General features: G+C 36.3%; 1 protein-coding gene across 1 annotated transcript in view; it reads right to left on the reverse strand.

Annotated features, from left to right (window-relative positions):
- Nucleotides 1-489: 489 nt before the first annotated feature.
- LUZP2 (leucine zipper protein 2) overlaps nt 490-26,654 on the reverse strand; it is a gene marked incomplete at both ends in the record, with an annotated part of 459,701 nt that continues 433,536 nt past the window's right edge. The window contains 3 exons of the mRNA XM_079707777.1: nt 490-588; nt 1,358-1,444; nt 20,823-20,915. Coding sequence (XP_079563903.1) covers nt 490-588; nt 1,358-1,444; nt 20,823-20,915 — 279 coding nt within the window. The remainder of the gene's footprint in view (nt 589-1,357; nt 1,445-20,822; nt 20,916-26,654) is intronic.

A 26,654-nucleotide genomic window follows, 5' to 3' on the forward strand; every position in this document is an offset into this window, starting at 1 on the left:
ATAAATAATATATTCGGGTCAGTACAGATTCCAACCTGGAGGAGAGTGACTCCGATTAACCAGCATGGACCAGATTCTTTAGGATATGGTTTCAATTTGGATTCTAAGAATGCTGAGGATTCACATTTAATCATTCTCCAGTTGATTTTAAAAAAAAGATCATGGAAGTACTGGATACCCAAATGAACCAGAAGAATTAAATTTTATATTGCATTTGAGTTCAAAAAAGACCAATTTATACTGGGCAATTTACTGATGACAATGATGATGTATGACTGTGGATATCCATTTTAATTCGGTTATTGCTTAAGGATCATCACTGGGCTGGAATCTTTTGGAAAATTTGTAGACTACTGTATAAAGTTACATAAAATTGTGAAAAAGTTGCATGCTTTAAAAACTTAGTATTTCCATCAAGCTTGTGGTCTAAAAAGAGTATGAAGACAATAGCAAATGGATATTTTTAACACAGTTTCTTGGTATTTACAGTCAGTTTTTTTCTCTATTTGCCTTCCCTTCAGTGCTGGTCAATTGTTTTCCCGGGTTTTTTTCCTCTTCGCATTCAGTACAAGGAAGCACTGGCACATTCTGTCAAACAATACGGAAAAGACAATTAGGAGAGTCAAAATAAAAATGTTGAATGTAAAAATTAAAATCTTAACAGAATAACTCATGTACCTCAACAAATATCTTACAGAAGACCAATGCCAGGTAGAAAATAAGTGTAAATATGTTTACACCGCTACTTCTTGAAAGCACATAAAATATTTTCCACAAAAGGCAATATTTCAAAAACTATTTTGAGAAAACTTTGGTCAAACCATTCAACTCTGATGCATCTAACCCCCAAATTAAAAATGTGTTAAGTAAAATGAATCCTAATAATTGCTATGATGTAATACATTTGGTCAAATGTAGAACAGTCCAGATAGAAGTTCAGAATTAAGCTCCTGAGTTGTTTCTTTGTTACTTGTTTTTGTGGGGGATATGTACTTCTTTCTTCCTTCTCTGCTTTCTCAAGTCTTCTTTTTTATCTTCTTTGTCCTATAAAGAATATATGTATAATTTTTGTTCTCTGTTTACTTTTGTTTTGCTTCTTGGTTGCTGGGGAGGGAAGGGTGAGACCCCTCCCTTGACCTTGTTCTTCTAGGACCTCAGCTAATCAAACCAAAAGCTTAGTGGCAGTCACAGTGGTCATGGAAAGGTCCAGAGGCAATAGGTGAAAGATGTGTCTTGTATTAGGTAATACAGCACCCCTGCTTTAGCTAAAGCAAGAGAGAAAATCATGGAACCCAATAGCTTCAAAAAGTGCTTTCTGACAATCAAAACAAACAAACAAACAAACAAAACCAAATACCTGTGGGACAGGTTCTGATTCTGCAGTGTCATTGCTTGCAGGATTTTCTTTGTGCTTCATTGAACAGGTCGTGTTCCCCTGTAAAAGCTGCGATTGAAAATAGGTCAATGAAGTTAAATTAAATGAAGGGAGGGAATAGAAAATCTCCTCTGAAATCTTCCCATTGAAAACTTCCTTCACTTTGAGACAAAGTGAAAGGTCAAGCTAGGGACAAATTTATCACAACATTAGTGGGATCCCAGGGAATGGGCAAGCATTCTTAGTCCATTTGGGAATCTTAGTGATGCTTATGACAGTCGGCTGCTACAACAAAAGCTCAATTCCAATGGAAAGTTCTTTCTTTGCAAAAATTTTTAAAAAGGAAAGAGTGACAAAACTCCTATATTCTATATCCGTGATGTGTCTAGACTCTAGGTTCTAAATATGTCCATGGTCTTTATGCCTGCCAGACATCAATATTGCAAGCCAGGAAACAACTTAAACAATATGATCGTTGTAAAAAATTAATAAACTGGAATCACAATTAAATAGAGTCAGGAGACCAGAAGGGGGCGCTCTCACAGCTTGCAGCAATAGCAGAGCCCAACAAGACGAAGAAAGACCCCTCTTCTTTCCTGGCAACAACTCAGCCCATGAAAAGCCATGAACTCGTTGTTTACTGTAGTCCTTCCAACTTTCTTTTCCCCTCTAGGAAAGAATTCTTTTTCCTTTGCCTTGTGGGCACTTGTACCTTGCTCACCATAGTTGCAGACTCCAAATTGTAATTCTCTGCTGATCCCAAACAAACCCATCATTGCTGAAGAAATGTCTGTCAGTCTATTTGTTTTCGGTCAACATCATCAATCTGTCTAGCAAAAAACTTCAACATCTTAAAAAAGATTATATTTCTGGGAAGAAGATCATATATTTTACTAACCAGGAAATCTCATCTTACTTATTAGCCTCAATAGTCTTGAAGCAAATGAATTACTGGCAGCATATTCCAGTTGCCCTTCATTTTTCATTTTAACCAAGGTTAAAATATTGAATTTTCCTTCCCTCCATCCTCCCTTTCTTTCTTCCTTCTTCCTTAGTCTGCCTCGTCTCCCTCCTCCTTTCCTTACTGACTCTCATTCTCCCTTCATCTCTTCCTTTTATTTTCATCTTTTTTATTTTAAACACATTTTAAAGTAACTAAAAATTGTTTAATGTAAGAATATGTACTTTTTTTAGTGATTTTTCTGTAATCCTTTCCCTGTATAAAACGTATAAAATGGAGACTGGGAGTTTAATAGTTCATGGCCACTGTGTAACTCTAACCTTGAACAAGTCAGTTTCTTTCTTTGAAGTCAAACAAGGAGGATACTTAAGCTGGCTTTGAACTCTAACTTTCCATAAATTCTAGGAGTGGATGATAACTAAAGAAGTTGCATACTCCAATTCAAATCTGAGAGCAAAGTCATTTGCACATGCTCCCTATTCTTACTCTACATGGCTCTTAATTGAACACTCATGTTACTTTACCCTTCTGTGTCTGTAATATGCTCTTTCCCTCCACCTTCATAAAAGTCTCTCTTCACTGGGAGATCCTGAAGACCAGCTACTTGTTCCCCCCCTAGCACATTTTCACCACTAGGTAGGCTCATCACACTCTCCTGCTCTAAAGGTACAATGCATTAGAGACATTAGCACATTTAATGTTTTTATATGTATATGCATGTCCGACTCTTTGATATATTGTAAGTTCCTTGAAGATAGAGGCTACATGTATCAGCCCTAGATCCCAGCTAGGTGCCTATTAGATAGCAAGTGGTCAATATCTAATCACTAAATAAATAATAAATGAATAAAACAAACATTGGCTATGAAAATATTTCAGTCCTTTAGAATTTTCATAAATGCCTGAGTTTTTCATATCAGATTTAGTTATATTTGATAAAAGCTCCAAAATGGTTGTGCATAGCCCCTTCTTCAAAATAAGCCTATAGTATAGTGGAAAAGTATGATTATAACTATAATAATAGAAATCAGTAGTCAAAACCTTGAGTGCCTTAGTCCAAAGAATTTTAGGCATCTACACAGAGGAATCTTCTACACTACCTAAGAATTTATTTTTCTTTTTATGTTGTACGGGTTTGAGTTAGACCTAGAAACTAAAATTTCCCTGGAATATTATAATTGTTTTGTTTTTACTGTAATAATACAACTGACCTTTGTTTTTATTATACTTGCTTTCGGCCTTGGGGAAAAAAAAACTAAAATAAATGTACTAAATCAAGCTCAGAATGCAGAAAGTAACCTGCAGAGTGTAAGGTTTCCCGATATATATTTTGGAATAATGGAGTTCATAAATCACATAAGTTTGGAGAAAAAGTTTATTTGAACATTAAACAGTGGTATTTAAGGTAGTTCTTCTCAGAGCCTTTAACACACAATTTCTTAAAGCTTTCGTCTTGAATGCTCTGCTCGCATAATCATATAAGGTGCTTGTTAAAAAATAATACTCCTGGGTGATAATTCAGTCCTACAAATATAGGGCTTGCATTTTTAATCAGCAATCCAGCAATTCAAATGCACAGTGAAATTTGAAATCCACTTCTTTGTAGTGTACAAATGCATAATAAATCTCTTAGGAGATATGATATAACCATTTGCCAAATCTATTTGACCCCAAAACCGTTTTTTGTGTATGAATTATTACTTGAGGTCATTGTCATGAGAAAGATACTGTGGGATTTATGGTGGAGTATGTTCTTTCATTAATGCAAGCACAGCTGACTATTTGAGACAAGTCTTTGATGATCTGAACAATGAATACTTATTAAATTTCAACAGTAAAGAAAATATTACGTGGCTGGAAGACAGCTCCAACCTTTTTTGATATTTTGATCTTATAATGAACACAACCTTTAAATTTATTTTTTGTTTGCCTCACAGGCATTGTGGAAACTTCATGAGATGGGGATCATAAAATTCCTAGTGTTTCTCAGAAAGGCAACAGATATAAGCACTCCTGAAGGTACAAGCCTTCAAAACACTCTCTCAATTAGACAAAATTCAACCTGATGAGTATACTGCCTATTTCTAGAAACTCAAGTAATAAAATATGAAGAATGATCAGGAAAGTCTGCACAGATTCAGCTACTTCAGTATGCAGCTCACCTATTAATTATACAGGTGACCTAGGGAGGACCACAGCTGGGTCTGTAAATTATGAAATGGGATGAGCCATGAACGTATCTTTATTAAAGTGATTACATGCTCTTTCTCACATATACGTCTTCCCCAACACCACCAGAATAACCAGTTTGTTTCTGCGCTTTGGGCAACAAACTACCATCTGACAAAATGTTATATTATGGCCACAAAAGTAGGCAAAGTAACAACAAGTTTAGTTGAGACAAGCCCTTTTAATTATTTACCCCTGTAGGAAAAAATACAAAATCCTACAATGGTGGGGCAGACTGTAATACTGGGGTTTCCTTAATAATTAACAGGAGTCACATACAAATGAATTTGAGTCCCAACTCCATCTCCCACTATCTCTGATAATGAACATTGAGGTTCCAAACTTTGGTATTTTACAAAAGAATAAAATTAAACACCAGTGACAAACAAATTTTGACATTAGAACAAATAAAGCAATAAGCAAAACATATTGCTATTTTTCAACAATATTTCAGAAAAGAAAACATTTTAATACTAAAATTATATAAAGGATCCAATGTCAAAAGAAATTGTTCTTGAGAGGCAGAGAGAGAGAGAGAGATTGATTCATGGAAAATCTGCTAATATTTTGTTATTTGACTATTAAATGCCTATTTTCTACATTCCTATACTGTTGAAAACTTCATGACAGGGCAGTACCTGTCCTGCTTGGAATGATGGTAGGAAATACCAATTGAACCTCAATTTTCCCTCATTTGTAAAATGGGGATAATTCAAAATTTTGACATCAAGTGACGATACAATGTAGGTAACTCGGCTAGGTGAAGGGAGGAAAAAGCCCGTCTCAGGTTAGAATTGCTTTAGCCCTTATTTGCTGTATACACTTGGGAAAGTTACTTCGTCTTAAGGAGGTTCTGACTCCTTATCTGTGGGGTAGGCAAAATGATCCCTACCTGACAGGATTTTTGGAAGATTTAGATTAAATAAAACTATAGAATGGTTCCTAAAGGAGTATTTTGCACATATTAGGTGCTCCTCTTATGACCTTTCTCTAAAACTTTAAAAGAACTCAAAATACTTAATGCAAATGCATAACTGGGCAACCTGAAATTTTACAAAGAAAAAATATCTCTGACAGTTAAAAAGTCCAATTCATTCTTCATATTTAATTAATATCTGGGTCAAGCTGGAGGCTAAAAACAAGCATGATTTTCAGAATACTGTAAAGGAGAAAAAATGGAATTAAGGACCAAGATTTTTAGAAACAAACACATTTTGGCTAAATTTTTCTCTCGTCACTCTTGTGTATGAAATGAGTTTTTTAGTGTTTATTACAGAATGATACTTTAGTACTGTTTTTGTTTTTGTTTTTTGTTTTTTGTGTTTTTTGCTGTACGCGGGCCTCTCACTGTTGTGGCCTCTCCTGTTGCAGAGCACAGGCTCCAGATGCGCAGGCTCAGCGGCCATGGCTCACGGGCCCAGCCGCTCCATGGCATGTGGGATCTTCCCGGACAGGGACACGAACCCATGTCCCCTGCATCGGCAGGTGGACTCTCAAGCACTGCGCCACCAGGGAAGCCCTTTAGTACTGTTTTAATATTAAAAAGGGTAGAAACTAGAAAAGAAGTTCAAAGATTAAAAATGTAATGCTGAATCAAAGTGATGGCTCTGAATTCAGTTAACAGAGGAATAGAGGAGTGGGAGGGAGACAGGGTCTGACACTGATGTTCCCTAACCAGGCTCCTCTAGGCAAGTCACATTACCTCTCTGAACCATAATTCTTCATCCTTCACACAAAATAGTTAAAATTTTGAAACATGAAGCCCTGTCTAACTTCATAGTTTTATTCATTTATTTATTTTTAATTAATTAATGTATTTATTTATTTTTGGCTGCGTTGGGTCTTTGTTGCTGAGTGCAGGCTTTCTCTAGTTGCGGCGAGCTGGGGGCTACACATCGTTGCACTACACGGGCTTCTCATAGTGGTGGCTTCTCTTGTTGCTGAGCATCGGCTCTAGGTACACAGGCTTCAGTAGCTGTGGCATGTGGGCTCAGTAGTTGTGGCTCATTGGCTCTAGAGCACAGACTCAGTAGTTGTGGTGCATGGGCTTAGTTGCTCCGTGGCATGTGGGATCTTCCCGGACCAGAGCTCGAACCCGTGTCCTCTGCATTGGCAGGAGGATTCTTTTTCTTATTTTTTAATTAATTTATTTTATTTTATTTAAAAAAAAATTTTAGCTGCATTGGGTCTTCATTGCTGCATGTGGGCTTTCTCTAGTTGTGGTGAGTGGAGGCTGCTCTTCGTTATGGTGCATGGGCTTCTCATTGCTGTGGCTTCTGTTGTTGCAGAGCACAGGCTCTATGTGCACGGGCTTCAGTAGTTGTAGCACGCGGTCTCAGTAGTTGTGGCTCACAGGTTCTAGAGCAACAGACTCAGTAGTTGTGGCTCATAGGCTTAGTTGCTCTGCAGCATGTAGGATCTTCCCGGACAAGGGCTTGAACCCATGTCCTCTGCATTGGCAGGCAGATTCTTAACCACTGTGCCACCAGTGGCACATAATTTTAGATATTCATAATTTCATAATTTCAGATATTTTGGAAAAATTAACTTCATAATTTCATAACTTATGAAACTTCATAATTTTAGATATTTTGGAAAAATATTTACAAGCATCTGTTAAGATGACTATTTTGTTTGGTGCTGAAGGAAATGTCAATACTTTTATAGTCTCTGTCCTCAAATTGCTTATTATCTAATGCAGAATGAGAACCTTATACAAATAATCAACATGCAAGATGGACTGTGATACAGGATAAAATATGTGTATAAACCAAGTACTATGGAGACACAGAGGTGAAAATCATTATGTCTCAGGGAAGGTAGGAGGGGTCAAAGAGTTATTGACCAATTTAACCTTTGTATTTGCACATCACTGTTTGGCGAATTTCCTTATAATAATTATCAACATGCTTACTGGGTTATTTGTATTTTCCAAATTATAAGTTAATCATTATTCTTATGGTTTCTATATGATTCCTGGTAAGAAATAATAATTAAGTTAACATTTTGCATGCTTTAAATTAAGATGTTATAGGGCTTCCCTGGAGGCGCAGTGGTTGAGAGTCCGCCTGCCGATGCAGGGGACATGGGTTCATGCCCCGGTCCGGGAAGATCCCACATGCCGTGGAGCAGCTAGGCCCATGAGCCATAGCCACTGAGCCTGCGTGTCTGGAGCCTGTGCTCCGCAACGGGAAAGGCCACAACAGTGAGAGGCCTGCGTACCGCAAAAAACAAAAAAAAAAAAAAAAGAAAATTAAGATGTTATAGGAGGGTAAACATGGAAATTTATTATCTAATGTAAAAAGCAGAATTTTATTCTAAAGCCCTTAGGAAACTATCTATACTTCCCATGTAATCTGGAGGCATGCCTTTTCCTTCTTAAAAAAAAAAAATACCACAGTAGCACAATGAAGAATGCCTTGTATGAAGCCAACCTCTTCAGATGGTCTGATGGAATGTAGCCCAGAATGACAATGGTATATGGTCTCTCAGCCCAATTACAGCAGGGCATGACTTGCCTAGAAAATTTTGTTAAGCTAATGTCTGCCAACGACTCACCAGGGCATCAAATGACACACAGTGAATATTGGATATAATTGCAAACTAGGACTTTTTAAATCTCTGCCAAAATTGTTTTAGCATGAAAATGCTGGCATAATTTTCTACTCGCAGCTCTAGATTTATTTCCTGCACATTTTCTCCTCTCATTTCCCTGGACAGAGCTTTGCTGTTGAATAAATTCCCTTTGGTCAGGGACTTGTAAGCAGGTGTGATGGCAAGAATCTGAGCGAGGAGTGCTTCCAATGCTAAACATAAGCCGCTGCTGCCTTTCGGTTCCTCAGCACATTAAGAAAAGTTAAGTGTGTGCGACCGAGAGGAGTCAGAAACACTGTAAAGCACATCTACATTGAACAGTAAGTCTCAATCCCTATGTGGAAATTAAAATAAAATGTTCAATGTCTTTAATTCTTGATATGCTATTAAACAATATGAGGCACATTTGCAAACTGTAGGAAAATGGGATGAAGCAGGTACATCCTTTGCTTTCTCCCTGTGACTCCAAAATTACCATTGATGCAAAGCTGCTTTCAAAGGAATTTCTTTTTTTCTTTTTTTTTTTTTTGCTGTACGTGGGCCTCTCACTGTTGTGGCCTCTCCCGTTGCGGAGCACAGGCTCTGGACACGCAGGCCCAGCAGCCATGGCTCACGGGCCTAGTCGCTCCATGGCATGTGGGATCTTCCCAGACCGGGGCACGAATCCATGTCCCCTGCATCGGCAGGCGGACTCTCAACCACTGCGCCACTAGGGAATCCCTCAAAGGAATTTAAACATCCCCAAAACCAATAGTCCAATATGCTGTTAAGCTTTTGGTGATCCATTTCAAGTTTTCTATGTCTACTAAGAAAAGGGTCAAGAAATCCAGTGGCCATTTTCCTAGGTGACCCTGCCTGGCTGCATAGGGCAGGAAGTGGAACAAACCCACAAAGCTATCTAAGAATATGCATGGTCTCTAATTCCAAGTTTAGGACCTTGTCCATACAAGAAATTGAGACCTTGAGCATGAAAATTGCAGAGCAGCTTTTTTAGACTGAACTAATAAGGACATCCATGATAAAACTGAACACTGTGTATTTAATATCTATGATATACAATCAGCATGATAAACCTGTAAGAAATCAACATTAAAGTTTCTCAAAATATTTAACAAGAAATATTGACGGAAGAAAATCTAGCTAGGTTTATTCAAACGATACACATTCCTGGGCTCTGTCCCAGATCTACTGACGAATAATCGGTGGGAGTGGAGCCTTACTACAAGCAGTTTTATAGGCTGACCTGATGAGTCATAGGCAGGCAAAAGTTTGAAAATCACTGACATCTATTTTATAGAAAAGGGATCTGAATAACAAAATCACTTGCCATAGTGACATGTTAGGAAACAGCAAAGTGGTAATTTCCAGGCTTTCTCTACCATGTTATTTAGTCTAGGGTATGACCAACAGGAATGAAAATGAATCACCTTTGCTGTTTATTTACTAAGAGATTGCATGTGTTCCCAACAGCACTCAGTGAGGTTGCTGATGATCATAGAATCCTGCAATAGAATGGGATGAGCTCATGATAGTTCTTTTCCTCTTCTCTAATGCTTCATTTCCTGACTACATCCCAGAAAGGTTCTTTTTCATTATTCAATCATATAATATACTATATTCTCTATTCTAGGCTAATTCTATATTCAGATCTTTTCACTGAGTTCACTTTTATGTTTGACTGAAATATTCTCCTCCTTATAGTTGTTTCCACCTGTTGCATCTGTTTCTATCCTGGAGAGTAAGAGTGAATAAGACTAGATTTTTTTAATGATGGCCATTCTAACTGGTGTGAGGTGATACCTCATTGTAGTTTTGATTTGCATTTCTCTAATAATTAGCAGTGTTGAGCATTTTTCATGTGTCCGTTGGCCATCTGTATGTCTTCTTTGGAGAAATGTCTATTTAGGTCTTCTGCCCATTTTTCAATTGGGTTGTTTGTTTGTTTGTTTTTGTTATTGAGTTATATGACTTGTTGGTACACTTTGGAAAATAAGCCCCTGTTGATTGCATCATTTGCAAATGTTTTCTCCCAGTCAGGAGGTTGTCTTTTTGTTTTGTTTATGATTTCCTTTGCTGTACAAAAGCCTGTAAGTTTGATTAGGTCACATTTGTTTATTTTTGCTTTTATTTCTATTGTCTTAGGAGACTGACCTAAGAAAATATTGGTACAATTTATGTCAGAGAATGTTTTGCCTATGTCCTCTTCTAAGAGTTTTATGGTGTCATGTTTTATATGTAAGTCTGTAAGCCATTTTGAGTTTATTTTTGCATGTGGTGTAAGGGTGTGTTCTAACTTCATCGATTTACATGCGGCTGTCCAGCTTTCCCAGCACCACTTGCTGAAGAGACTCTCTTTTCTCCTGTATTTTCTTGCCTCCTTTGTAGAAGATTAATTGACTGTAGGTGTGTGGGTTTATTTCTGAGCTCTCTATTCTGTTCCATTGATCTAAATGTCTGTTTTTGTGCCAGTGCCATGCTGTTTTGATTACAGTAACTTTGTAGCATTGTCTGAAGTCTGGGAGGGTTATACAGCCTTATTTATAATATCTGAGACATGGAAACAACCTAAGTTTCCAGGTGAATAAAGTGTTATATAGAGAGGAATATATATGTATATGAATATTATTCAGACAAAAAAGGAAGGAAGTCCTTCCATTTGTGACAACATGGATAAACACTGAGGGGATTATGCTAAGTGAAATAAATCGGGAAAAAAAAGACAAATAACATTATCTCACTTACATATATTAAATCTAAAAAAACAAAACAAAATAAACCCATAGAAAGAGAGCAGATGGGTAGTTGTCAGGGGCATGAAGGGGGATTGGGAAAGTAGGTGAAGGTGGTCAAAGGGTATAAACTTGCAATTATAAGATGGATAAGTTCTGGGAATATAATGTACACCTTAGTGACTATAGTTAACAATACTTATTGTATATTTGAAAGTTGCTGAGAGAGTAGATTTTAAATGTTCTCACCACACACACACAAATTAACTGTGTAAGATGATGGATGTGTTAACTAATTTTATTATGGTTATCATTTCACAATATATAGATATAGAATATCACTACTTTGTGTACCTTAACCTTACATAGTGTAATGTGTCAATTATATTTTAATAAACTGGGAAAGAATTAGAAGTATTATAAAAGCAAGAAAAATACACAGTCTGAGGAGATAAAAAAGCAATAAAGCCAGACTCAGAAATGGCAAATGTTTTGGAAGTATCAGACTGGGAGTTTAAAAATAACTGTGGCTGATATGCTAAGGGCTCTAAGGGGGAAAGTGGACAAAATGCATGAACAAATGGGTAATATAAGCATAAGATGGACAAATCTAAGGATCAAATGGAAATGCTAAAAATAAAGCAAAAAAAAAAAAAACCCACTGTAACAGAAATGAAAACTGCCTTTGATGAGCTCATCAATATTCTGGACATTGCCCACTGAAAAAAATCAGTGAACTTGAAGACAGGTTGATAGAAAGGTACCAAATAGATGCAAAGACAAAAGAGTTTAAACAATGGACAGAATGTCCAGATTTGTAAAACAATTAGAAAACCTGCAATGTAGAGGTAATGGAAATACTAGAAGGATAAGAAAATAACAGAGGACATATTTGAAGTAAGAATGATGAGAGTTCCCCAAAGGTAATGACAGAACTCAATCACAAATCCTGGAAGATTAGAAAAACAAAATTACATCTAGGCATGTCGTCAAACTTCAGAAAACCACTGAGACATATTGAAAGAATCAAAATGTGAAAACTTAACTACAGAGAAATAAGGATAGGAATTACTTCAGACTTCTACTTAAAAACAGTTTAAGCAAGAAAAGATTGAAGTGAAATATTTAGTGTTAAAAAAATTGAAATATTATCCAGTAAAATTATCCTTCAAAAGTGAAGAAAAAATAAAGATCTCAGAAAAACAAAAACTGAGGGAATTTGTCACCAGTATACCTGCCTTTCAAGAAAAGTTAAAAGTTCTTCAGACAGGAGGAAATGATAGAGTTCAGAAACCCTGATCTACAAAAAGAGAGGAAGAGTATTCTAGAAGGAATAAGTCGAGGTAAAATAATGTTTTTATTTATCTTGTTCTTAACTGATGAAACGAATAACAGTCTGTTCAAAATGACAATACACAATGTATTTGGTAATTACAGCTTATGGTTAAGTGAAATGAATGACAGCAATGTTATAATAGAGGAACGGGAAATACTCTCTATATACTCTCTGTATAAGATTGTTTCACAACCCATGAAAGATGTGATAAATCCAAAACAGTTAAAAATTATGGCAAACATTAATCCAACTATATAAATATTCACACTAAATGTGAAGGGTCTAAATATATCAATAAAAGACAGGGATTGTAAGAGGGGATAAGAGAAGAGCACACAACTAGATGTTGTATATAAAAAAACAACTTTAAATATAAGGACACAGATTGATTAAAAGTTAAGGGACTCAGAAAGATATTCCATGCTAATATTAATCAAAAGAAAGTTGGAGTAGCCATATTACCTTTGACAAAGCCAACTTCAGACCAATAAAAATATCAGGGATAAAGAGGGACATTTGTATAATAATACAGGGGCCAATTCTACAAAAATATATAACAATTCTTAACATGAATGCACCTAACAACAGAATGTCAAGATACATGAGTCAAAAACTGATAGAACTGCAAGGAGAAATAGACCAAACAAGTATTATAGATTAAGGCTTCAACACTCTCTATCAATAGTGGACATATCAATCAGGGAGAAAACCTCTAAGAATATAGTTGATCTGAACAACACTGCAGATAAAATGGACCTAATTGACATTTATGGAATACTTCATCAAACAAGAGGAGAATACGCATTCTTCTCAAAGTCACATGGAACATTTACCAAGATAGACTGCATTCTGAGCCATAAAATGCATTTGAACAAATGTAGAGTATGCCATGAGACTGCAATGAAACTAAACTAGAAATAAATTACAGAAAGACAGCTGATTGCTATACGGAACTCTCTGAATTATTGCTCAATTACTCTGTAAATCTAAAACTGTACTAAAAAAAGTTAATTACTTTTTAAAAGACACCATTAAGAAAATGAAAAGACAAGAAACATATGGAGAGAAATGTTTTCAAATCATATATTTGGTAAAGGATTTACATCCAGAATATATAAGGAATCTTACTACTCAACACTGAAAAGACAAACAACCCAGCAGAGCATGGGGTAACTATTTGAATAGAAATTTCACCAAAGAAGATATATGACTTGCTAATAAGTATATACAAATATGCTCAAATTATTAACCATTAGGGAATTAACAATTAAGCCTGCAATGAAATTTGACTTCACACTCAATAGAATTTGCTTTTTAAGCAAAAATAACACCACAATAACAAGTGGTGTCAAAGATGTAGAGAAAATAAAACTCTCATACATTCCCAATTAGGATGTAAAATGGTGCAGCCACCTTGGAAAAGTTTGTCTGTTTCTTAACCAGTTACGGAAGAATTTACCATATCCCATGCTACTTCTGGGTATCTACTCAAGAAAAATAAAACATATGTCCACACAAAGATGTTTATGTAAATGTTCATGGTATCATTATTCATAATAGCCAAAAAGTGGAAAAAATCAAAAAGTTATCAGATGGTGAATGGATAAAGAAAATATAGTAAAACCATATAATGGATTCTATTCAGAATAAAAAGGAACAAACTACTGACACATATTATAATATGGATGAACCTTAAAGTCATTGTGCTATATGAAAGAAGCAAAATGCAAAATATCACACACTATATGATCAATTTATATAAAATTTACAGAAAAGACAAATCTATACTGATAGAAACTAGGTTAGTGACTGTCTTTATAGAGATTAACTGTAAAAAAAGGCATGGGGGATCTTATTAGAAAGATAGAAATGTTCTAAAACTGGACTGTGGTAATGGTTACACAACTCAGTAAATTAAATGAATAATTGAAATATATAGTTAAAATGTGTGATTTTTACAGCATGCAAATAACATGCTTTTAAAAACTGTGATATTGGGCTTCCCTGGTGGTGCAGTGGTTGAGAGTCCGCCTGCCGATGCAGGGGACACGGGTTCGTGCCCTGGTCCGGGAAGATCCCACATGCCGCGGAGCGGCTGGGCCCGTGAGCCACGGCCGCTGAGCCTGCGCGTCTAGAGCCTGTGCTCCACAACGGGAGAGGCCACAGCAGTGAGAGGCCCGCGTACCGCAAAAAGGAAGGAAAAAGAAAAAGAAAAAAAAAAAAACAAACTGTGATATTTTTCACAAATAATTAGCTCCAATGTGCATTTTTGTCCATTCTAGTTTTTTTTTTTTTTTTTTTTTTTTTGCATTACGTGGGCTTCTCACTGCTGTGGCCTCTCCCGTTGCGGAGCACAGGCTCTGGACGCGCAGGCTCAGCGGCCATGGCTCACGGGCCCAGCCGCTCTGCGGCATGTGGGATCTTCCCAGACTGGGGCACGAACCCGTGTCCCCTGCATCGGCAGGCGGACTCTCAATCACTGCGCCACCAGGGAAGCCCTCCATTCTAGTTTTTAAGAGAGTATGAACCTCTTCTGTTCAGAAGTAAATAAACAAAAATTAACTTAAAATTTCTCCTGTAGTAGTTTATTTTGTTTGAGAATAACAATATAATTGCTCCAGTCAGCCAACATGAAAATTGGGGTTCATATTAGACTTCATCCTTATTCCTACATCTTTGCTTGAACACAAAGTCCTGTGTATTTCTCTTTTTGATATTCTGTTTATATCATGCTCTCAATTATTTGTTATTGGCTTCATTCAGGTCCCTATTTTATCTTACTTTTATTATTTAAACAATTTTCTCATTTAGTAGTTTCTACATTTTTGAATTTCTTTTTTTTTTTTTTTTTTTTGCAGTATGTGGGCCTCTCACTGCTGTGGCCTCTCCCGTTGCGGAGCACAGGCTCCGGATGCACAGGCCCAGCGACCAAGGCTCACGGGCCCAGCCGCTCCGCGGCATGTGGGATCTTCCCAGACCGGGGCACGAACCCGTGTCCCCTGCATCTGCAGGCGGACTCTCAACCACTGCGCCACCAGGGAAGCCCTTGAATTTCATAGAGCAGAAAAAGACATTTAAAAAAAAAGAAATGGGAATAGATTTGCCAACTATTAATTTTGTCAAGTAAGGGCACTAAAGTAAAAATTTAACTCAACAACTACCATCTGCTTTCTCTCTGTAGAAAGCTAAGTAACACTGATTGATCTCTGATTAAAGAAAAAAGTCTTTTATAAAAAACCTGATGTCAGTATTTCAAAACACACAAAATACACAAAATATAAATATGGAAAAATGATTGTATTAGGTTGTCCAGGGAAGCAGAACTAATAGAATATATACATAGATATTTAAGAGGAGTTTTTTAATGGGAATTTGCTCATGTGATTATGGAAGATGAGACATGCCATGATATGCCCTCTGTAAGCTGGAGAACCAGGAAAGCTGGTGGCATAATTCAGTCCAAGTCCAAAGGGCTGTGAATCAGGGGAGTTGATGTTGTAACTCCCAACCCGAGGTCAAAGCCTGAAAATGGGGCTGGGTGGCCTGCTGGTGTTAAGTCCCAGAGTTGGAAGGCCCCAGAAGCAAGAGCTCTGATGTCTGAGGGCAGAAGAAGGTATACATCCCAGCTCAAAGGGAAAGAGAATTTGTACTTCCTCAATCTTTTCGTTCTATTTGGGCCTTCATGGGATTAGATGATGCCTGCCATATTTAAGAGGGAAGATCTTTTCTTAGTCTACTGATTCAAATGCTAATCTCTTCTGGAAACATCCTGTCAGACATACTCAGAAAAAATGTTTTACCAGCTCTCTGGGCATCCCTTAGCTCAGTCATTTTGACACATAAAGTTAATCATCACAAATCTACCTTTTATCAACTTGGCACATCTATGCATCTTTTAACCATACTCAATCTCCAAATAAAGACAATAAGACTATACTTCTGCCTAACATGATAAAACTATCCTTCCTACAATAGAAAATGCACCAATCCCTTTATCAGAAAAGGAGGTAAATTTATTTTGTTTTTTCTTTATGAAATTGTTTTGATATCTTATTTGGACACTCGATTAAAGCAACCCAAACTGGAGCTTGAGTCTCCAGTTCGTTAGAGTCAAGTTGAAGCTATTTTCACATTGCTGTATTGAAATGAAAGCAATGCATTTCATGCTATTTAACACAAATCAGAATATTTTGGGTGAATTTAGACAAGCTGAGTGACAGCAGTTCTCATAGATCCAAAGATCCTCCCACTTTTTCCTGTAAGGTGGAGGAAGTCATCAGAATTATTCTCTTATTATTGGGGAGTGCTAGAAAGGAACTATAGAGCTCTCCATGCTTAAGGTTAATTATACTCTGAGAACTATAGCTTGGGGAGATAATGGTCCACTAGCTCTCTCAAGGGAAGGCTTAGTTATGGATAAAATCACACATCAGCTTCCTGATCAATTTCACAGTCCTACATCTGTGCTTCTCTTATATATGGCTGCATAATAAACAAAGGGCTCTGGGATGGACCCCCTCTACCTACTAGCAAAAGTCACATCATACTACCATTACAGAGCCTTATTTAGGCATTGCTGTCTTTAAATGCAAATATAACAGAGTCTGAGAAGCAGAAACTCTATTACTAAACAACACTCTAAAGGGATTATGTCTTATCTAAACCAATGTTTTTCAAATTAAGAATCACCTGGGAAGAGTTGTCAAGTCCACGTTATAAAATGGTTACACTTAGTCCTATTTACTTAGAACTTACTGAAGAATTTCTCAAAATCTTAATTTTTAAAAACTCCTCACATGATTTTAATAATCGTGTACATGTGAAACACATTTTTTAGTAAAACTGGCCTGTACATTAGAATCACCTGGAGAAGTTAAAAGATATATACAATTAATGTCTAGACTCCACATACCAAGATGCTGAGTCAATTTTTCTTTTTTTTTTAAATTAATTTTTATTGGATTATAGTTGCTAATGTTGTGTTAGTTTCTACTGTAGAGCTAAGTGAATCAGCTATACATATACATATATCCTCTCTTTTTTGGATTTCCTTCCCATTTAGGTCACCACAGAGCACTAAGTAGAGTTCCCTGTGCTATATAGTAGGTTCTCAATAGTTATCTATTTTATACACAGTATTAATAGTTTATATATGTCAACCCCAATCTCCCAATTCATCCCACCCCCACTTCCCCCCTTGGTAACCATACTTTTGTTCTCTACGTCTGTGTCTCTATTTCTGCTTTGCAAATAAGATCATCTATACCATTTTTCTACATTCTACATATATGTGTTAATATACGATATTTGTTTTTCTTTCTGACTTACTTCACTCTGTATGACACTCTCTAGGTCCATCCACGTCTCTACAAACGACCCAATTTCGTTCCTTTTTATGGCTGAGTAATATTCCACTGTATATATATACCACATCTTCCTTATCTATTCCTCTCCTGATGGACATTTAAGTTGCTTCCATGTCCTGGCTATTGTAAACAGTGCTGCGATGAACACTGAGGTGCATGTGTGTTTTTGAATTATGGTTTTCTCTGGCTATATGCCCAGTAGTGGGATTGCTGGGTCATATGGTAGTTCTATTTTTAGTTTTTTAAGGAACCTCCATACTGTTCTCTATAGTGGCTGTATCAATTTACATTCCCACCAACAGTGCAAGAGGGTTCCTTTTTCTCCACACCCTCTTCAGCATTTACTGTTTGTAGATTTTTTGATGATGGCCATTCTAACCAGTGTGAGGTGATACCTCATTGTAGTTTCGATTTGCATTTCTCTAATTAGTGATGTTGGCATCCTTTCATGTGTTTGTTGGCCATCTGTATATCTTCTTTGGAGAAATGTCTATTTAGGTCTTCTGCCCATTTTTTGATTGGGTCATTTGTTTTTTTGATGTTGAGCTGCATGAGCTGTTTGTATATTTTGGAGATTAATCCTTTGTCAGTTGCTTCATTTGCAAATATTTTCTCCCATTCTGAGGGTTGTCTTTTTGTATTGTTTATGGTTTCCTTTGCTGTGCAAAGACTTTTAAGTTTCATTAGGTTCCATTTGTTTATTTTTGTTTTTATTTTCATTACTCTAGGAGGTGGGTCAAAAAAGATCTTGCTGTGATTTATGTCAAAGAGTGTTCTGTCTATGTTTTCCTCTAAGAGTTTTATAGTGTCTGGTCTTACATTTAGATCTTTAATCCATTTTTAGTTTATTTTTGTGTGTGGTGTTAGGGAGTGTTCTAATTTCTTTCTTTTTGAGTCAGTTTTTCTGAGGTTGGTCCTGGTCATCAGTATTTTATAAAAACCCTCCATGTGATACTACAGTGAGGACAGGGCTAACAACTACTGATGTAGAATTGGAAAACTGATGTTCACAGCAATCTCATTAATTCCTACTGCTTACATCTGGCTTATCTCATTCATTTATATTACTCTCCTGGCCTTTAAATGTAACTGAGTCTACAGCCTATAAATATTGAGCACTCTCTGCACTAGAAAGTGTAACTGCTTGGAAGTAGAGATTTCAAAGACTAAAATCTAGGGAACTGAAATCAGGTTAGAGAGAGAGAGCGTTCATGCTGGTACAGGTGGAGGCAGCTTTTTGAAGGGACCCAGATTGGGGCCTCCACCAAGGTAGTAGATGCTTATGGGACTTACTGAAGGGAGAGGAGCAGCTAGTGACAAGGAAGGACAACAAAAGTAGAAAGAGAGTGGAACAAACAAACAACAAAAAAAGAATTTATGCCTCTCTCTTGACAAGAAAAGTAGACCAAAATATTGCTTTGGGAAATCTTAGCAAAACGTATAGAACTTTTCAGGTTTGCCTTCAGTGGGACTATTTTGTTTGTTTGTTAAGTTTGATGAAGTCCTGTTTCTTTGTCCTTTCAGATGTTTTTGCCACCTCATGGCGTGAATGATTTGCTCAAGGCACTGATACACCAGTACAAGGGCAGGAAAAAAGCAACTGAATTCCTCCTAATCCAAGGGCTCAAAGCAGGACATTGAAGGATCAAGCCTGAGCATTATCCATAAGGGTGCAGGCCAGAAGCTTCCAAAATTCTTATTTATTTTTAATTTTTAAAAATTGAGATATAATTGACATGTAACATTGTATTAGTTTTAGGTGTACAACATAATGATTTAATATACGTATATACTGCAAAATGATTTTTTGGTAGTTTTAGGAAAGTATATCAAGAAACAAGAGCACTCTCCTTAAAATTAACCCAATGGTATTATCATTTAACTGGACATAAACATTTGAAAATCTTAACTATATCCCTAATTCAAACCAAACTCCTTAGCTTGGGAATCCAGTGCCCCTCCCACTTAAGTCCCAAATTATCTTCTTAGGCAACATCCCACCATTTTCTGTATGCTACTCTCTACTCATATTATTCAGATGTTTTCTTTTCCTTTTTTTTTTTTTCTTTTTGTGGTACGCGGGCCTCTCACTGCTGTGGCCTCTCCCGTCGCGGAGCAAGGCTCCGGATGCGCAGGCCCAGTGGCCATGGCTCACGGGCCCAGCCGCTCTGCGGCATGTGGGATCCTCCCAGACCAGGGCACGAACCCACGTCCCCTGCACCAGCAGGCAGACTCTCAAGCACTGTGCCACCAGGGAAGCCCACTCTATTCAGATGTTTTCTTGTCTCTGCAAATTCACTCACACTGTCAGAGACCTATCTGTTATTCAAACTACAGCAAACAAAAATGTTCCTTCCTGCCCCAAACCTTCTTGACTTCTTCCTTCCTTGGAAGTAAATTGCAGAATATTTTATTTCTACTTCTCACTAACCTTATATTCTAAATTGTATGGCTTTGGAACATGTTTCAATATACAAAGATGTGAAGGCCAAATTGTTGAGAAATTTATATTTCTAAATTTACTTTGGCAGTCAATAGAGGAAAAAGAGATAGACTTGTTTAACTTATGTTTCTATTCTGTCTTATTTCCTTTGCTATCACCTGATTTCTTTTCCATCATGAAGAGTTTCAGAAGATAATTTCCATTTTGTCAACTAGATTGAAGCCTAGCTTTGAATCTATTAAATACAGCTGTTGTCATTTGCTGTTCCTCAAGCCCAGACATGATAGATCTGTTATCGTGTCAAAGTTCCAGAACTAAAATTTCATTTCACTTATTACAAGTGAAAGCACAGAGTACAAGTTCCATATTTCCTATTATCATTTGAAGGGTAAGAATCTCCCTTCCTCTAATGTAATGTCTCTATAATGCAGGGTTTATTTGCTTCTTGGGGAGAATATTATTGAATCACATTCTTTGTTTGGGGTTCTGTTTGTTTGTGTTTGTTTTTAATATTTTAATAGCTTTCTGTCATGTGATTGTGGGAATGACTCCCTTACCTCTCTAGCAATTCAAGTTCATAGCACCCCTAATTGTCTGATTACATTTCCTAGTGGAACACCTACATGATTCATATCTATCTGCATTTTCAAATTTAAAAGTACACTCTTTATATAGTAGATATTACATATAAATAGAAAGTTTCATGGTGGCATAAACTAGGGTTGTTAAAATGCTTATGTCCTTGTTTTCATGCTGAATGTTGTTAAAAACATTTTAAATTAATCTTACAATTTGAGTATCGCACTCAGGGGTACTCAGATATTCTTCCTTTGTAGTCTCAACTTGAGAGCTCTCATGGGCTTCAGAAGTGGTTTGTTGAGCCTTGAGAGAGAAAGAGAGAGAACATTAAAAAAAGAGAGAAATAGATTCAACAGAGAGATCCTAAGACTATTGTAAAGCATGATACAATGGCAACATCACACTCAAAGGAAAAGAATAAAATGAAAAGTTATATATATCAGAGACCTTAAAAACTGTACCTTAAATATTAACTGTGAAATTAAATAATTTCTATTCAATTTTATATTAGTGCTGTCCAATGGGATTATTTTCTCACTGGAAATATTTATTTCTTGCATAATAAGCTTTTATTTTAAGGATTCTGGTTCCTCAAAAAAACAGGAATCCTATTGTTTCTCTTTATTTTAAGCCCCAGTATATCTGGGAAATAATAAGCACACATCTTGTTTTTTTAATAGGAAATAAGATGTTTTCTAACATCTCACTGTAATTTACAAGACAGAATTATACTCACTCCAATGCTTCACTAACAAAGTACTGTTTTATATCTCCAGAAACCCTAAATATTATTATAAATTTCTCTGTGCTACTTTCTACACAGAAATGCCAATGCATACGATCCAAGTTAGGTCTTTGGAAACTTTATTCTTGAAATTAAATACTGACTAGATTAAAAAGAGGCCTGAAATAGGTACATTAGTTCCAGTAGGGTGACTTGTCCAAGTTGTTTCTACAATGAGACACTTCTTATGGTTCACATTCCTAGTCTTCTGAAGCACCCTCTGTTTCTGCCCATTCCCAGCTTTGTTACTTCTGTCTTCTCCTGGATAGTATGAGCTCCTGATGTTCTATCATTAAAGCTCCTTCATTTAATTTGGTAAGGGTCAATGTTGACTGCTTGTAATCACAGAGACTTGAATGATACTGGGAGTCAATCAATAAAATAAAACTGACAGTACAACATAAGGGCTGAGATAGAGGTTTGCCATTGAAACCAACAGGAAGGAAAACTAAACTAGCTAGGTAAGCTGTAAAAAATAACACCAGGTTCACCAATGATGGAGATTACATTTTAGAGTAGGTATTCAATATCTTCCTTAAAATATAAATATGCCCATATTGATAAATGTTAATGTGTGCTTAATTATATTTTCTTATGCAAATATTGTGTATTTATGAAAATGCTCCCAGATTTTGGTGGTGAGACTTAGGTAAGAAATATGTGCAGAATAAAAGGTTTTATCTATCTGTTTATCTACCATCTGTCTATCTATCTATCTATCCATCTATCTATCATCTATCTACCTATCATCTATCTATCTATTTTTGTAGGCCTTTGCTATTTTGGACAAAATATAAAAGGGACTTCATTTACAATTAAGTTCAGAAAGAGCAGGGGGAAAAGAATGACAGTGCAACTTTACTCCTCCATAAGTTTGCCAAAGGCTACCCTTGTGCTCATATATTAAACAACTGGGGTGCCTGGTTTGTCAATTTCTACATCTATTTACGAAAGTTATCTCAACTCTGCTTCAGGAAAAAAAATTACATATATTAATCACTTTTAACAACTGGAGGAAATTATACATCACTTCACCAATGTGAGAAACAATGCATGAAAAGTTAAATTACTTTAAATACAAAACCTTAGTATTTAATTGCAGAACTGGTTGCATTAAGCGTAATACATGCAATCCTTAATGTAGGCATTTGCTATCAGTGAAATGGCTCCTTTTATTTTATTTTATTTTTTTTTAATTTTTATTTATTTATTTTTGGCTGCGTTGGGTCTTCATTGCTGTGTGCGGGCTTTCTCTAGTTGTGGCGAGCGGGGGCTACTCTTCTTTGCGGTGTGCAGGCTTCGCCTTGTGGTGGCTTCTCTTGTTGCTGATCACAGGCTCCAGGCACACGGGCTTCAGCAGTTGTGACTCCCGGGCTCTAGAGTAAAGGCTCAGTTGTTGTGGCACATGGGCTTAGCTGCTCTGCGGCATGTGGGATCTTCTCAGATCAGGCCTTGAACCCGTGTCCCCTGCATTGGCAGGTGGATTGTTAACCACTGCGCCACCAGGGAAGCTCCAATGGCTCCTTTTAGAAAGAAGCCTTATTGAGACTGATGAATTAACAAAGAATGGGAACTGATTTTGGGGAACGATAATGTATTTTGGAGTTAAAGAAATGTGAATTCTGGTTCTGGATTAGCACATAAATAAAAAAGGGCCTTAGACAATGTATACAACTTTGGAGGGCCTCAGTTTTCTGCTGCCCTGCTAAATTAGGTCAAGACCACCTAAATTGCAGTATGTTTTTTGTCAGTTTTTTAAATTTGTTTGTTTGTTGTTTAGGGTAGTTTTAGGTTCACAGCAAAATTGATAGGAAGGTACAGAGATTGTCCATAAAGCCCCACCTCTCACACAAGCATAGCCTCCCTCATTATCAACATCACTCACCAGTGTGGTATAAGTGTTATCAAGGATGAACCTACATTAACACATCATAATCACCCAGTGTCTGTGGTTTATGTTAGGGTTCACTCTTGGGCAAAATTCTATAGGTTTGGACAAATGTATAATAACATATATCCATCTTTACATTATCATACATAGTATTTTCATTGCCCTAAAAATCCCCTGTGTTCTGCCTATTCATCCCTACCCTCCTCACCCCTGGCAACCACTGGTCTTTTAATTTTCTTCAAAGTTTTTCCTTTTCTAAAATATCCACAGTTGGAATAATACAGTATGTAGCCCTTTCAGATAGGCTTCTTTCATGTAGTAATGTGCATTTAAGGTCCCTGCATGTCTTTCTATGGCTTGATAGCTTGTAGCTCTTTAGTGTTGATTAATATTCCATTGTCTTGATGTACCACAATCCAGGAATAGGTGGATTTACTGGTGAATTCTATCCAACAATTACAGTGGAATTAATTAATATCTATCCTTCTCAAACTCTTCCAAGAAATAGAAGAGGAGAGAACACTTCCAAACTCATTTTATAAGTCTAGCATTACCCTAATACTAAAACCAGACAAGGATACCATGAGAAAAGAAAATTGTAGGCCAATACTCTTCATGGACATGGTTGCAAAAATTCTCAACAAATCTTAGCAAACCAAATTCAACAAGATACTAAAAGTTTCAGGCACCATGAACAAGTAGGATTTCTTCCAGGGATGCAAGGATGGTTCAACATTCAGAAAACAATCAATGTGATACACAATATTAACAAAATGAAGGATAAAATCACATAATCGTTTCAGCGGACAGGAACAGCACATGAAAAAATTCAATATGCATTTATGATAAAAATTCTCAATGTGGGTATAGAGGGAATATACCTCAACATAATGAAGGTCATATGTGACAAGCCCACAGCTAACATCATACTCAATTGTGAAAAGTTGAAAGTGTTTCCTCAGAGATCAAGAACAGACAAGGATGTCCACTCTCTTCACTTTTATTCAACACAGTATTGGAAGTCCTAGCCAGAGCAATTAGGCAGAAAAAAGAAATAAAAGTCATCCAAATTGGAAAGGAAGACATAAAACTGTCACTATTTGTAGATGATGTAATATTATATACAGAAAACGCTAAAAACTCAAAAAACCATTAGAACTGATAAACAAATTCAGTAAAGTTGAAGGATGCAAAAACAATGTACAAAAATCTTTTGTTTCTATATACTAATAACAAATAATTAGAAACATAAATTAAGAAAAAAATCCTATTTACAATTGCATCAAAAATAATAAAATGCCCAGGAATAAATGTAAACAAGGAGTTAAAAGACCTGTACACTGAAATGTAAGACAATAATAATAAAACTGCAGAAGACCTAATTAAATAGAAAGATATTCTGTGCCCATGGATTGGAGGAATTAATTGTTAAAATGCTTATACTACCTAAATCAATTCAGTGCAATCCATGTGAAAATTCTAAGGTATTTTTAAGGTAAGAATGAAACTGTACCACTATCTTACATCATACACAAAAATTAATTCAAAATGGATTAAAGACTTGAATGCAAGAGCTGAGACCATAAAACTCCTAAAAGAAAACTTAGGTGGTAGACTCCTTTACTTAGATCTTGGTGAAGATATTTTGGATCTGACACCAAAGAAAAGGCAACAAAGGCAAAAATAAATAAGTGGGACTACATTAAACAAAAAGGCTTCTGCACAGCAAAGAAAACCATGGACAAAATGAAAATGCAGCCCACTGAATGGGAGAAAGTATTTGCAAACCACATATCTGATAAGGTGTTAATAAACAAAATATATAAAGAACTCATACAACTCAATAGCAAAACACCAAAACAAAACAAAACAAACAATCTAATTAAAAGATGGGCCAAAGATCTGAACAGACATTTTCCCAAAGAAGACATACAGGTGGCCAACAGGTACATGAAAAGATGCTCAACATCACTAATTATCAGGGAAAAGCAAAGCAAAACCACAATGAGATGTCATCTCATACCTGTTAGAGGGGCTATTATCAAAAAGACAAGAAATAACAAGTGCTGGCGAAGATGTGGGAAAAGGGGACTTTTGTGCGCTGTTGATGGGAATGTAAAATGGTGCAGCCACTATGGAAAACAATATGGATGTTTCTAAAAAATTTAAAAATAGAACTGCAATATGATACAGGAATTCCACCTCTGGGTATTTATCCAAAGAAGATAAAAACACTAACTTGAAAAGATATATGCAGCTCCATCAACCTAAGTGTACATCAATGGATGCACTGATAAAGAAAGTATGGTATATATATATGGAATATATATATATGGTATATATATATGGAATATTCTTCAGCCACAAAAATAATGAAATTTTGCCATTTGGAATAACATGAATGGACCTTGAGGGTATTATGCTAAGTGAAACAAGCAGGCAGAGAAAGACAAATACTATATTATCTCACTTTAAAAAAAGACAGAAAAAGAAAATAAGCTCATAATTACAGAGAACAGATTGGTGGCTGCCAGAGGTAGGGTTTGGGGCATAGTGGGTGAAATGGATGAAGCGGGCCATATCTCCCTAGTAATGAAGACCAAAAAGATGAATGAAGTGATTGAAATTGTTATTTTCTTTTGTTGACTTAATTTAATTCTCAGGGGTCCTGACCAGTAAATGAGATCATGAGCATTTTAAAGGCAAGAACAATACCTTTTTCATCTCTATAACTTCTCACAACTAGCATCAAAGTGGACTAAAGGAAGATGTTTGATATTATCTAAAAGATTAGAAACATCACAGAACTCTTCAGATGAGGTCTCATCTGAACTCTGTGAGGCTCTGGAATAAAGAATAAAGAAACTAAGACTTTGGAATAAAGAAACTAAGACTCTGAGAGGTCCCCTGAGTCACCAAAATCAAATAGGTAGAGCCAGTGATTTAATCCAAGCTGTCAGACTCCGATTTCTTTGTTCATCAAACTCCATCTTGATACCTCTCTACTAGGTGTGATAGTGGTTGACAGGATTTGTCACCATTTACTACAAGCCCCCACTTCACTCTCAAATTATATAATAACTTTCCGCAGGGGCTCCAGTTTCTGTATTATGAGATACTGGTAAAAAGAAAGAGGACATCTATAGAGTATTCTTGGCCTTAGGGTCTAGTTTTCTAAAATATGCTTTAACTTCATTAAAGCGTGCTTTTTGACCAAGTAAGTAATTGCTTTAAGAAAATTTAAAAATAATGGATGTAAAAGTTATGCTCTACTTGAAGAACACAAATACCCATATGTGTTAATTAAATTAAATCTGCTAAATACATCATTTTATTTTCCTACATCTTCTTTAATTTTGGCCTACTA

This window comes from Hyperoodon ampullatus (genome assembly GCF_949752795.1).
Source record: "Hyperoodon ampullatus genome assembly, chromosome: 7".
Classification (NCBI taxonomy): domain Eukaryota; kingdom Metazoa; phylum Chordata; class Mammalia; order Artiodactyla; family Ziphiidae; genus Hyperoodon; species Hyperoodon ampullatus.